A 15000-nucleotide genomic window follows, 5' to 3' on the forward strand; every position below is an offset into this window, starting at 1 on the left:
TACTGCAGTAGATGTGCTTTACCAAGCACCTCCTTGTTCTCAGGGTGAATGTACTTTGACTTTATTGAGCTCGGGGTCAATTCTTGGAAAGAGTTTTTGAAGTGTTGCTTTCCAAAAAGCTGTGCTGTGTTTATCTTTGGGGTCAATTTTGCTCTATGTTTATATAGCTATTATTATATATATTATTAATAGCTATTTGAATAGCTATTATTTATTATTCATACTTTCAGCATAGAATATAGACAGATACTTATTGACATATATTAAGTAGGGGATAATGTATAGAACGCCGGTCATTATTGGGAAAATAAATTAGCGACAGGGCGAAACCGGACCCGACGCCAGCCCGAGGGGTCTTGTTCCGCCCCTGAAGGGACTTATTTTCCCAATAATGACCGGCGTTCTATACATTATCCCGCTTATTACACGGCTACTTGCCAAAACGAAATAATAAACTCCACGATATGTCTCTGTTACCATTTCGTCGTGGCTTTTGCTGAGAAACATATAGTTCGCAAAACACGCGCTGAACTTGATTCAAACATTCTTTAGAACACAGCTGATCAACCGTCTGCTTTCACTTTTGAATGAAGTTCCAATGAAAGAAGTGACCGGAATACTTGCGGAGTGATATGATCAGCAGCACAAAACCCGTTGCCATTGACAGCGGTAATTATATGTTTGCAGCGGTAATTACATGAATTTATTTTACCGTAGAACGTTGGGAAATCCCATTCAAGTCAATGGAGTGTTCTACTAGCATTGTGAAGATCCGTATATTAATGGTATATGTTAATGGTGAGTGTTGTAGATGGCACATAAATGAACATTGGTGTTGCATTGCCACTCCACCTTTTCTGCTGTGTAGAGTATGTGTGGGACCGTGTTATCTCATTGGCCCTTTTTGGAGAACCTGTTATGAAACAAGATTAGAACACTGTTAGTACAACATTGCAATCTCTTGTGAGCTTGAGGGTTTAACTCTGATCTATGAAGTATGCATTATTGGCATTACTGACTGGACGACAGAGAAAATAGTACCCTTAAAGTACCCTTATCGGCAAAGTACATTTGTGAACTATGGGAAACATTGGTGTTCGCTCTGGAAAATTCTCTCCACACCTATAGGAATTGTGGTTGTGTAAACACTAAAGCCTGGTCCTCACTGGCATTATGCAGTGGCAGCACTTATAGACACAATCACGCTGCTCCTCAGTTAGTCAAAGAACAAGTAAACAGTTTGGTGTTTCTTTGTGGAACAATAGCCTGTCTGAGACATAGCAGCATGCTCTTAAATAGAAAATAGCATTCCCTGCATGCCTCTAAGCTTAATTCAGACTGCGTGACTTTTGCTGCCTTGTTTTTCACCCTCAGATTACTCCTCTGTCACTGCACAGGTCAGACTGATGTCCATCTCTATAAGCACTCAAGCAAGTCCACTTTTTCATTTTCAGTTCAGTTTTTTGAGTTCAAATAGCAGTTTTCTCTAATCCTCTAAGTTAAAGGGCCCAGCCCACATGTATGGAATAAGTAGACTACCGACATACTGAATGTCGGCCTTTGACTGTACAGGCATGAGGAAGCCTATAACGGTTTTATCCAATTGAATGTCATAAGTGTTGTGTCTGTACTGTATATGCCTGCAGAAACACTGCATCCAGTGTTGACTGCCATGTTGGTGAGGTCAAGAGCAGCAAGATGTTGTCTTCAGTATTTCACATCTAGACACTGCATCCATTTGGGGTGTCTTCAATACAACCACTGATGTTGGTTGGATGAATGGATCGAGAGATACACAGTGAACAGACAGACATGTACACAGACAGAGATTTCTCATTTTATAGACAGATATAATTTTGCCAGCTTTACTGTAGTATTATTGTTTTAATGGGGAGCTTGTTGAAAAGTCAGTGCCAACCTATGCAGTCTTAGTCTGGACAAATAATGCTGTATTTGTAAATAACAAAAACCACAAACAAGACTTTGTGGTGCTCTGTAAGAACCTGTTGTTCCTGCCTTTCTGATTGTTTAATCTTAAAGGAAAATTCCGGTGTGATATTGACCTAAAGTGTGTTGAAACATGATACCGAGTGTGAACGTATGTCTCATAGCTCATCTCGGCTTGTCCCCTGCACTTAGAAATCTGGCGCTAGTTAGCCGATGCTACCAACAGTTTTTCGATGGGGGTGCCTCGGGCATCGGCCTAGCCATGCAAATAAATCACTGTTTTACACCATTTACGAGGCTCAAAGTAGCTCCATACTTCATTGGTAGACTTCCGAGGGCCTTGACATTTAAAACGAGACATTGAGAACTTTGAAAAAGCACTGGTATTTACTATATTCTGTAGAAATGCATGGATTCCGGTTGCTTCTACTAGCAGTAACTGGAATCCATGCATTTCCACTGAATTATTTTTCGAAATCTGGTCCCTTATCATACCTGTTCATTCCTACTCGTCGCTCGATTTATTGTGACTAAATTCAAGATGGTGGCGAACGGTAGACTTCATGAAGGTACTGTCTGTATAAATCATCTTGTAAATAAACTACCAGTGCTTTTTCAAAGTTTTCAATGTCTCGTTTGCATGGCTAGGCTGATGCCCGAGGCACCCCCATCGAAAAACTGTTGGTAGCATCGGGTAACTAGTGCCAGATTTCTAAGTGCAGGGGACAAGCCGAGATGAGCTATGAGACATACGTTCACACTTGGTATCATGTTTCAACACACTTTAGGTCAATATCACACCGGAATTCTCCTTTAAGATTGTTTATGTTAAAAAAGAAGTGCCTACAGTATAGTACATTTTTTTGGGACCAGTGTGGCATTGCGGACAGAAATTCACCTTTGGGGATCTCTGAGATGTCTCTGAGCATGTCTCGCATCCCATACCTCTTTAGGTCTGTCGCAAAGACTATGCAGCGTTTGTTGATTAATGGCATCTGACCGCTCCTTTTCTGCCATATGCATTCTTATGACTGATGGACTCCCCTCTTTTGTTCAAGGTAGAGTCTGTTTGGAGACGTGTGAGTGTTTGTGTCGTGAGTTAAGCTCTGCGTTGTTGCCCTCTCCGTTTTTCCTCAGTGTTTCCAGAGCCCACACTCCTAAACTGATTACAGCCATAACCTTTTCATTACCAAGGGGCCACTCTGGACGAGGCGGGCGGGAGGCATCCCTGTTGCTGCCCTAAACTGCCTTTTGTCCTTGTGTGAGATCCCACTGCCCGGTCCATCCAAACAACATTTTTTTTTTTTTTCAGACGTCGGGCTCTTGGGGAATTTGACGGCTGTGGCCAGCCGTCTCGTCACTCTGTAAATTGTGTCTGCTGTTTTAGCAGAAGCAGCAGTCTCCTGTGGTCTTTTGACATTTCTGGGTGTGGGATTGGATTTGTTCTGGCGGCCCTTGCTCTCCTCCTCCTCGGAGGCATCTTTATTGTGGTCTCATCGATCTGCGTTCAGGACGAGGCGGCATCTGGGAGGGCTTTTGCACTCTCCACCACGGCCTGTCAGCGATGTCAGGACTCCGAGTGCATGGCATTCCATGCTCCTCCGTCCAGCACAGGTCACCTCCCATCATCCCGATGGCCATGGGAGTTCTCTGACTGCCTGTTGTGTTAGTGTGGAAAAGCCATGAGGGTATCTGTCTCCCTCTCTCCTTTAGTAGACCTGCACAGACTGAGAGTAATGGACGTCTAGGAAACAGGAAATGCAATCGCAGTTGCAGAGGAAGTGGAATCAGCCAATTAAGACAGTGCCTTACTGTTCTTTCTGAAGGCTGCTCCTGGCTATAGAGGGGTCTCTCCCGTGATAAGAGAGTCACTAATGTATGGTGATGCATGTGCCAGTCTTTCTAAGTACTTGTGAGATAACTCAAAGATACAACTACTGTGGAATCAGAGGGCATGACAGGCATAATGTTGATGTGACTAAACAGCTCAGTCTTCATTGGAGACAGACAAAAGCTTTGAGAATTAGATTTTTTATCATTGTCATTGAAAAATAAAAACCTAAAAGAAGAAAGGTTACTGCCCATGTTAGTCTGGTGTTACCTGCCTGGTGTTATGTGGAAAAGTTGTTGTGAAGGATTGAATCAAGACTCTTCTTTGGTCTCTTTTGGTGTACTCCTCACCACACACACACACACACACACACACACACACACACACACACAAACACACACACACACACACACACACACACACACACACACACACACACACACACACACACACACACACACACACACACACACACACACACTCACACACACACACACACACACACACACACACACACACACACACACACTCTCTCTCTCTCCCCCTTTTTTCTCCACCCCCTCCTGTCAATAGGGAGAAGGGCAGAGTTTAGAGCCATGTGTGGAAGGCTGACCTCCATGGGTTTGGCCCATGGCTCTGGGGTGTGGCCTGTTTGAGCTGGGTGTTAGTTGGCTTGCTGGGTGCCGGATAATCTCCTGTTGAGTTGAAGGACTTTTTCACTGAAAAAAGGGTACAGGGAGGCTGGAAGAAACGGTAAGATCTGACTTTGGTTGTTTACCTTCTGAAACGAACGGTGAGGTAGTAGGAGGGTCGTTTTGGTTGATGGACAAGAAGAATATCCAGTCAGTAATTTCTAGTTCATTATCAAGACTAGTTTTACAGGGTTAACAAGAATCTCTCTCTGTCTTTTTTTCATATTCTCTTCAGTTGTAGCACAGATTGATAACTGCCTGACTTTCCATTCAACAGTACTTCACTAACCGTGTATTCATAGAGTGTATGCGGTTATTTTTCATAGGTGCTTTTCATAGGCTGATAAAGTCTTTTCAGTCTAAAAAGTAAACGTAAATCCTCAGGTTGTAGACTCTCCTTGAAAGGCGTTGAGAGGAGGCAGCCCTCAGCCTTGATGAATTGATTTAGAGGATGGAGTCATGGCTATATACAGTACCTGACACAGTGTTGCAGCGCAGCCATATGATGCTACTCCTCTATGGGTGAATATCAATTATGGTTAATAGCTGGCTGACAGATTGCTTCTAGAGATTTGTCTCCTCTATGTTTTTGATAGTGTAGGTAAGGTTGGGAAAACCCCACAGACCTTTCAAGACCTCACATTATGGGTGGCCAAAGCAGAGAAAAATTCTGTCTTTCTCTCTGTCTTTCTCTCTGTCTTTCTCTCTCGCGCGCAGTTTCTCTGACCCTTAAACGGATAAAAGCATGTGACATCACAACAACTTTCATGACTTGCAGAGCACTTTCTTCCTTGCACCACGGGGCAGAAAGAAACTTGTGTTTGTGACCTATTTAAGCTTCCAATTGGAGCCTACATCTGAACTCCAAAGGCAGCCATTAGAAGTCCATTATGGCCAAGGTTTCATGACTCACATATAGGTTTTATGTTGATGCCATTTTTATCTGATCTGAGCCTCATTCACTTGTAAATGATGCAGTCATTCAAATCAAATAGCCTCTCAGACATTTACTTTTGCTGAAACCACTTAATCTCTGGTGAATTTGGAAGATTATTTGCATACATATGAAATGTGGTGCCTGATGTAATACACAATACTGCTTAAATCCCATACTATGTGTTCCGTTCCGTTATACCGTTTCATCTGTTGAGTATAGTATAGTTTTAGTCCACAAGTTAGCACTGCTTGGTATGTGTGCACTGGAATCTGTACCAATCTGTACCAGTTGATAAGAAATAGGTTATTCGTGTAAGGTATGTGCTCTAACATAATGCATGATTATGGAGTACTGATTTGCACAACTCTTTACTTGAATGTTAGCTTATTACTGTATACCATAATCAGCACGTTCTGAAAATGTAAATATCACCTCAGTTTATAGTCTTCTAACCATTACCATTGTCATAATCCTTTAGGGAAAATGACAAACAGGGTAATCTGTGCATTGTTCTTGCAATACCTGGAGGCCTGGTGAAATTGATTTGGGACAAATGACAGCATGACTTTAGTCCAGCCATTCTAGCCTGTGGCTAACCAGCACTAATTGGATAATGGAGGCTGGCAGAGCCTGTAATGTAATTGATCCTAACTTTAGTCTTTTATTTTCTTCTTGCCTCTTGTCTAAATGTCACAGCTGTATTTGTGCTATCAAATGTCAGGGATTATGGTCTAGTTAACTTATTTGCCCCAAGTGTCTATAAGTCTCAGAACCATAGTGTGAGAGCAAAAACAGCTGGCAAAAATGTCAGCGCTCGTACACTGTTGCACTAGAGTGGACATGTTTAAGAGAGAGCAATAAAGGTGTGGTCAAAGGCACTTAGTAGGCAGACCCAGACCAAAGTTAATTAGGGAAAGGTTTGGTTTGAGACATCCATTGTCAAGCAATCCCCTTAAATTTAATGTGTCCGATGAGATAACAATGACCGAAGATGGCAATGTCGCTGCAGGTCCTGGACAGCCTTCAGGAGTGCTTTTACAAGAAATGAAGCGTAGTGCTTGCTCTTGTTGAAAACAGTTAAATGAATTTATAGATAATTGTAGCTTGTCAGACCTGTAGCTTGTCAGACCAGGGCCTAGTCATCTCTTCAAACTGATTGTTGCATCGTTAATCTGGGTATGTGATTCAGAGACATGACATGTATTGACCACACCCTGAATTAACCTTGTTACGTCATCGTGTTGCTGACTACATGTAGTTTGAAGTTAAATGTGGAAGTTTTAACTATCTGCAACAGCATTGTAAGATTTGTTTCAGGGAACTGTAGTATTTAATTAGAAGCCTTTATGAATGGGGAACTCTTGAGAAGTTATAAGTTGGACCTGGACCATCCTGAATTCAGTCTCTTTTTGCATTCTGTCACGGCCAAGAATCTTCAAGATAGATAGATAGATAGATAGAAACTTTATTGAACAAATTAGACTAGACTAGTGGTTTAACATTTTATTCCTTTTTAAAAGCCAGACAGGATGTGTTAACTCAGAAGATCGATCTGAGATAGATTTCTTGCATTAACCTATAATGTTCTTCCATGCAGAAAGAAGGGAACATGATATGTTTGCCAGGTAGATAAATCAGACTTGGAAAATTATGGTTTGTGATTGAGCATTCAAATGTTCATTGTTAGAGATAAATGCATTGCCACACTTACACCAAATAGGAATAGACTGTATTCACCAGCATATTCACCAGCAACAAGTATAAGCTATAAAATATAAAATATTATTATCAAAAAATGTCTTGAAACTTGATGGCAAATGAAGTAGTTGTATTCATTCAGCAAATATTAATTTTGCCTCCCAGCAAAAAGATCAACACTAAGTTAATTGTATCCTTTGGGAGATAAAGTTTTGGAGATTTGTACTGGCATCGGGCTGAAGTCTAAAACCTACAGAAGTGAGATGGTCTTAACCAATACACAGTATGACTGCAGTGTTTATTCTGCATTCTTTATATTCTTGTAAGCGCGGACTTGAAATGCAATTATGTCTCACAGCAGGAAATGAACACATTCAATGTTAGCAGATAGGTAGTGGGTATCTCTGTGCATGATTAAATAATGGTCCCAAATAGTTGTTTTGCTCCCTTTTGACTTATTTTGTGAGTAACATAGTGTCTGAGCTCTAGACAGAGAGTGCTGTGCTTCATCAGTGTCAACAACAACAACAACAACAGGCACCCAGGGAGAAGTGCTTAGGCCTTAAGTTCTGCCGGGTGCCTATTGGTCTCATATGACTGGACTGAGTTATGGAGCAGGGGCCAGTTAAACCCACACAGCGCTATGTTAAGTGGGATGACTGATGATGAGAGTCCAGAGCTGGAGCACTCCCAGGGCCCAGTGAGTTACGGTGGGAGGAGAGCACCAAGTCACCCAGGGATCAGGGCACAGCACCCCCACCCAGAAGCAGCCCTCAGGGGGCCGCTTGGTTCAGCTAGCTCCCTGTGTAGGATCGATAGCTGGTGGAGACGCGCAGCACTGCTAACCTTTTTGGCTCCTGCTCCAGATGCTGGCTTGACCCATGCAGTGCTCCGCACAGGGTGAGCCGTGTGGCTCTGTGGACAAGGCATTTTGTGCTGTGACTAAATGTGTGGGCACATTTTCTTCATGTCTATTGGCTATTTCTGATAGACTATTCAGAGAGCTATTCAAATAGACTGTTGAGAGAGCTCATTTTCCATGGCTTCTCCTATTTAATGTTCTGATCTCATGTGTGACAGAACTCATTGGCCGTGGGTGGCTTTTCTGTATGTATAGGCCTACAGAATATGGAAGCAACATGTTATTACAAGGCCGTAGAGGTGGGTGGGTCGAGAGGTTCCCTTAAACTCCATACCATAGATGGAGCATCAGCTATGCCACAGAGCATATGCAATGCAGAAGAAATTGGATTTAAATGCATGCTCACAAATTAAATATGGTAAGTGCAGCTAATGAAATGTGTATATTTAATCTTATCCGAAAGGAGTTGAAAGCAGGTTCTTGTTAACCATCAAGAGATCGTTGAGCTCATGGCTCTCTAAAGGACTGTATGGTTGGAGTACATATAACTTTTAAAACAGCACACATTCTCTCCCAATCCAATGAAGAGAAACATCTTTTCGGGGTTGTGGAAGGGAGGGCATTTTTCTTTTTACCATTACTGAGGATGTCTACTGGGAATGCTAGTTATGAGGCGACCAATTACCTAGTCACAATGAGAGAGGTCACGTTGAGATGTGACAAGAATGGAGTTAAACATCACTTCTGAGTAGGACCCTTGTGTCCTCTGCCTGATATTGAGGGTTGTAAAATGAGGAAGAGCGCAACACTGCTTTGATCAGCTTGTTAGCCTAAAGTGGTTAAGACTCTCTGCCTGTCTGTCTGTTGGACTGAGATGTCAGATGTCAGGACTGAGATGCGAGCAGGTCAGAGGTCACACATGAGCTGTAATGGTCTTTTATGTCAAACTAATAAAAACTGCCGCCTCATCTTTGTTTAACTGAAAAATATTTGACTTCAGTGATTTAAAAATGCGTGTGCATGCGTTATATTCTTATTCTATTTTTCAACATTAGGCATAAAAAAATGTCTTGGGTTCCGGTTTCCGACCGACCCTGTCAATTTATGTGCGACCCAAATTTATTTTATGAGCTTGGGGAAGAAATAACACTAAATACATTAAATAAATCCACAAATAAAAGGCTTAACTATAATTACATTAATTACCCCTTGCGTTATGTATAGGGATGAGCGTATTCTCTCTTTTACAAAGTAGCCTATGCACAGCTGTTCACGAAGACGATTGTTTTCGTCACTTACCAAGGCACTCGCAATTTTGTCCAAACACCGCAACTTTTTCGCAAATTTGACCAATCATCGTAGTTTCACCGTGAAATTTCACCTACCACAACAGTGCCTCGCGCAGAATATTGAGCCAGATGGCACACTTACTTCTGCACCTTCTGCATATGACACCAAAGACTGCCCTAACGTGATCGTTCCTCTACAGTTTTGATGACAATAAATAGAAGGCTAACGTTAATGATCTGCTTACTTGCATCTCTCAACCTGGTGTTGCTAACCTACCTAGGCTGTGAAAGTAAGTTAATTAAGGCCTACTTGGTTTACTGACATTTGAGTAGGCTATGCAACCCATTGGCAAACGTTTACCTGGATATGTCCTTTTAGCTTATGTCATGTTTGCTAGCTTGTGGGCTTAGTTTGAGTAGTGCTACCAAAATCATAGAAATGAATAAAATTGCAAGACATTTACCTCTTCTATAACCCAAGAATGATTTCATTCGAGTTGTTTTTTTTTTTTACATTTATTTTAACTAATGACATAGAAGACATTCCCAATTGCATTATGGTAATGCACTATGCAAAAAGTGATTTACACTCGTAGCCGAACACAGTGAGATGCAAGCCTTCCAATCCACTCAGAAATGTAATTAGGCTACTCTCACGTCCTTAAAGGGGCAGGCAGTCAATTAGACGGACACCACCAATGTAATGACATTAAACAGAAGTGTAGTCAAATAGTTTAAATCAATATGAAATTACTTACTTGGCTATTAGTAATTATGCAGGCCACAGACTATGAATTATTAAAAAGATATGAACTTAATATGAATTACAAAATATATGAATGTATTGAAACATATGACATGATGCCATCTCTTTAGGTGACTGTTTTTTTGGACAGTTCTAATGAAAAGGTTATACTGCTTTGTGAATTACCTCAGTCAAAGCATTTTCACAAATAAAGTAGGCCTACTTTGATTTTCTGTAATCCTTACTGTTTACCTTTGATTATCCTTTTTTATTAAGCATCAAGGTTATCAGTGTGATTTTGGTCTTACTAACCTTAATTGCCCTAAATTTAAATAAAAAAAATCGCAACTATTTTTGCAATTTTCACTTCCTCCTGCAATTTCTCCACAAGAAACAGCTAAAAACACCGCAACTTCCATCCAGGCATTTTAGGCCGTAACAGTCTCAAAAAACCTTGTGAAATCCTGGAGGGACTGATTTTCTACCTATCCCTTACTGCCACTGGGGGAAAAAAAAACAAATCCCTACCGACCCATGGCCTCAACTGACAACCAACAGGAACCAAAACTTTTTTTTTTTAATGCCTTATCTCTTATTTCGGTTGTACTGTATATTTTATATCTGCATACATACATTTATAAATGTGTTCAGACCTCTATTTTAGCTAACAGTGTTAGTTTTGTAATCAGTTCAAAGGCACAACACAATGTCACTGTAATCTATTCTAGCGGAGTGCAAATGTACAAACAAAGTCCACACAGTGGGGTTTTGAGAGAAAATGTTCCACCTTATCCAATTAGACACAGTTACCTAATCTGTATGTTTTGGTGTAGCTTATAGCATCAGAGTAGATTCCAACACAGCTCTACCCTTACATCACATGAACTTAAGAACAGTGTTGAAGTGGGTTTGGCTCGTGTCCAAACCATGCCAGTGCCTCAGCCCTATAGCTGCTCTAGTGGGCTAGTCAGTGGAGGGTGGTAGCTGTGTACATATTAGCTCTACCAGGCCTCTCTGATAACTGGCCTGATTATAAGAGGTGTTGCAACCGCATTCCTGAGGTGACCTTAATGGAATACAAACAGAATTAATGCTCTACCAGGAAGAAAGCCTGAGAGGAAGAGCACACATTGACCACACAACGCTATTGGTTTCCATGGGAATGTGACGACACAACATTGGTTTCCTGCAGGGAAACTCTGACAGCCAGCAGATTACTGCTAAACGTACTGTATCTTTAGCTGCTCTCTTATTGTGTCTGATTTGTATTTAATTTTCTCTGACACCAAGAGACAATTATCAGAGGATTTCCATTTATTTTGTTTTCTGACGGAGGTAAAAATAGTCTTGAAACGAAGATGAAGAAGATGGCTCAGGCCAGACGAATCAGTTTCCTGAACGGCAAGTGCTATTCTCTAATGTCTTGCACGTGTGCTCCCCACATCCCATGATTTCTGGAGCACACCACTGGAGCACACTGCCAGCCACATAGTGCTTGATCAAATTATTCTCCAAACAATTCTGTGTGGGTTTTTTTTTTTTTAACCTGTAAGATGCCTCTTCGTGTTGAGAAAGTCTCTCCCTTCATGGTGCTCATTGTCTCCTGGGAGTGTTCCCTCTCGGTCCCTCTTGCGTAAGCCAGCATCAGCTGACACGGAACGCTTGAACTGAGCCAAGCACCCCAGACCGGCCGTCTCCTGCAGCGAGTGAACAAACGAGCAAGCCAGCGAGCCTCAGTCCAGCGAACAGCCTCCACGGACCATAAACCCCACAGAGGACAAACACTGACCAAAAGCAATCTGAAAAACACTAGCCAGTGTGTGAGTGCTGAGCCAGAGTGGAGGAGCAAGAGGCATTAATGATTTACCTCTCCCCATGGGCCTCCTTCACCAATGCAATTTGTTTGGACCATGTGCTGGCCCAGTTGGAGACTGTGAGGTTTTATGCCTTTATGACAGAGGAAAAGCTACCTCCAGGCGGTCCAGCCACCCAGGCTCTGGCCACCAAATCAATAGCAGCCCACTAATTTCCTTGACACAAGGGGGCTGAACTAGCTGCTGGGCATTCAGGGTGGTAGTGTGTGTGTGTGTGTGTGGTAGGGGTGGGGGTTTGGGTAGGTGGTGAATGGGCAGGGTGAGGGGTTTGGGGACAGCAGAGGGTGGGTTTGGGGGGGGGGGGATGCATCTCAGCTGAGCCTCTGGTGAATCAGAGTCCCATGATCCTCTAAATATACACGGCAAGCGGCACGAGGGCTGCAGACAAACGAGGCATAGATCCGGAGCGCAGCGCATGCAGAGGGGGCAGCAGCCCGGCGAAGATGCAGGGAGCAGGGAAATGCCACACTCAATCTAATCAGAGGGACGGAAGGAAGCAAGAAGACACACCAGCGGAACAGGCTAGCTGCCATTTCTGTCAGCTCACAATTTTATAGACCCTTTCAACAATAAAAACAAAAACAATGCTTGAACGTTCTATTTGGGCCCCAATCTACTTCCTCTGCATTAAGATAACATATGGAATGTTAAAAAGGAAGTCTTGTGGGGCCAACTATGATGCTGATAATGGAACTCTCTTGAAAGGGTCCATATCAAAGCTCCTCTGTTATGATACAACTGAAAGACGGTGCTATGAAGGGGAGTGAGAGTAAAACACACTCTATAAAATGTCACTACAAATATGTGTTGCAACTGTTGCCCTAAAATTACGTTTGTGTTTACAAACTTCTGAGCGTGTTTACAAAGCACCAATTAAGCTGAGTGATAAGTTACTGTATTTAGGTTTGCCTAAACTCGCTAACGTGCTAATCATCTAGCTGGGCTCATATGAGCTGTCAGCGCTCCACAGAGTTTCCCACCACCCACACACAGAACCTCCTGATCCCTCATGCGGAAGCAGGGAGGAATCATGTGCCAGGTCCCTCTCCCCCTCGTTCTCTCACTCTCCCCAACATCCCCTCCTGCTCCCCCCCCCCCTGCTGCGGCCCAGACCCTACCCACTCCGTGAGCTCAAACAGGAGGCATTATGCACAACCCCGGTGTTTGGCTCTCTTGTGACCCCTGTGATAGCATCCTCCTGTCTATGCCCGCGGGGGCCGTCTCTGACCTCTGCCACCCAGCATTATGCTGAAGCACCTCGGGAGTCTGGCGCAAGCAGCCTCCAACCAATCCATCACCCCCCCACACACACACACACACACACACACTGAGATACTGCAGGATGAGCACTGAATTCTGCTTATACCAACTGCACCCTGTGTGAGCCTTATTGAGTCAGTAGACATGGTTAAATGTGACTCCTGGTTATGAATGATAATGTATGTATAAAGCTAGAAATAGACTTGATCAAAAGGTGCGAGTTCTGGTGTTCTTTCTGTGAAATATCGGACCCAATTTCTAAATAGTTTCTCATTAATCAACTGCTGTTCTCAGATCCTGCCTTACCTATTAGGAGATGAATGCCTTAAATAGCTATCATATGGCTGTGTATGTGATTCATTGAAGAATCTGAAAGCTCATTGGCATTGTGTTGTGCAGTAGATTCATCTGTGATTTTTATTTGTTCTAGTGAAAGGTGTGGTTTGCTGCATGAGCCTGGCCTGCCCTCCCTCTGAGGCTCTCTGGGGGTGGCCCTGCTGTCCGCCTCACTGACTGCTGTCCGTTGTGTCTGTGTGCAGGTTCAGCGCAGGCAGCACTATGACTGATGGGGACTATGATTATTTGATCAAGCTCCTTGCTCTGGGGGACTCTGGAGTGGGAAAGACCACCTTTCTCTACCGGTACACAGACAACAAATTCAACCCCAAATTCATCACTACAGTGGGAATAGACTTCAGGGAAAAAAGAGTGGTAAGTTCATTCTCTCTCTCTCTCTGTCTCTCTATCTCTCTTCTCTGTAACACCCCTAACATCTCTTTTCAGTCTTCTTAGGAACTGACATTTCAGTCTTTCAACATTTATCGTCCCATTATTTTCATGACTCGTTCAGATTAACAGGCAGTTAAATACCAGGTAGAAAAATACCTCCAAGTGCTTCCTTATGACTTCCCCATTCTTCCCTAGCAGAGAATGAGATAATGAATGATGAAATGATAACAGGATCTTGCCATCAAATCCTTCCAATGACTCTTAAATGGCTACTGAGCACTACCCTGTGACTCTTATAAGTAGTGTTAGAGTGGAGTGAGATCAGCATTATGGCAGTAGGTGTGGATGTGTGTGGCAGGGTGTATGCCCCGGTCCCTCCTGTTTGGGGATGACTCACAAACACCTAGAAGCCATTCATCACTGGTGTGTGTGTGTGTGTGTGTGTGTGTGAGAGAGAGAGAGAGAGAGAGAAAGAGAGACACAGACAGACAGACAAGCATATGACTGGCGCATGTCTAGTACATTACTAGTTCCACACGTTTTTCTGGTTGAGAATCAGGAAGGGAAAAGGCTAAATGTACACGCGGTAGTGACATACATGCTGTACGCAGGAATGACGTCCAGTGAAGCAGTCAGTCAGTTTGTAGAGGGATCAGACTGACTGGCAGGGATAGTTACTGTAGGTGATGTCATCTGATCTGAGAGCAGAGAGGAGCTGCTAATGACACTCAGTTCACTCTGTATCTCTCTCTCTCTCTTTACTCTATATCCCTCTCACAGTTCACTCTGTATCTCTCTCTCTCTCTTTACTCTATATCCCTCTCACAGTTCACTCTGTATCTCTCTCTCTCTCTTTACTCTATATCCCTCTAACAGTTCACTCTGTATCTGTCTGTCTATCTCTCTCTCAATTCAATTCAATTCAATGGTGCTTTATTGGCATGACAAAAATGGCATTTGCATTGTCATAAAGTCATAATGTATGTCATAATGTATGTTACTCATAAAGTCATAAACATTTATGAGTAACATACATAGATCCAAACTTAGAACTTATAAAATATCCATAGATAATATAGGTAATAGAGGGTAAAGGAAGGATGGAGGATGAAGACAAAAACAATACCCCCCCACAC

At 42.7% G+C, this 15000-nt stretch overlaps 1 protein-coding gene across 2 annotated transcripts in view; it reads left to right on the top strand.

Annotated features, from left to right (window-relative positions):
* Positions 1-15000, top strand: part of rab27b (RAB27B, member RAS oncogene family) — a 31183-nt gene that overhangs the window by 6455 nt on the left and 9728 nt on the right. The window contains exons 1-2 of one of the 2 annotated variants that reach the window (XM_048258374.1): positions 4447-4531; positions 13675-13846. In XM_048258374.1, coding sequence (XP_048114331.1) covers positions 13694-13846 — 153 coding nt within the window. In that variant the 5' untranslated portion in view covers positions 4447-4531; positions 13675-13693. Of the gene's footprint in view, positions 1-4446; positions 4532-13674; positions 13847-15000 lie in introns of those variants that run through there. The other variant, XM_048258373.1, reaches the window with a different exon arrangement.

The sequence above is a fragment of the Alosa alosa genome, chromosome 12 (genome assembly GCF_017589495.1).
Source record: "Alosa alosa isolate M-15738 ecotype Scorff River chromosome 12, AALO_Geno_1.1, whole genome shotgun sequence".
In the NCBI taxonomy this organism is placed as follows: Eukaryota; Metazoa; Chordata; class Actinopteri; order Clupeiformes; family Clupeidae; genus Alosa; species Alosa alosa.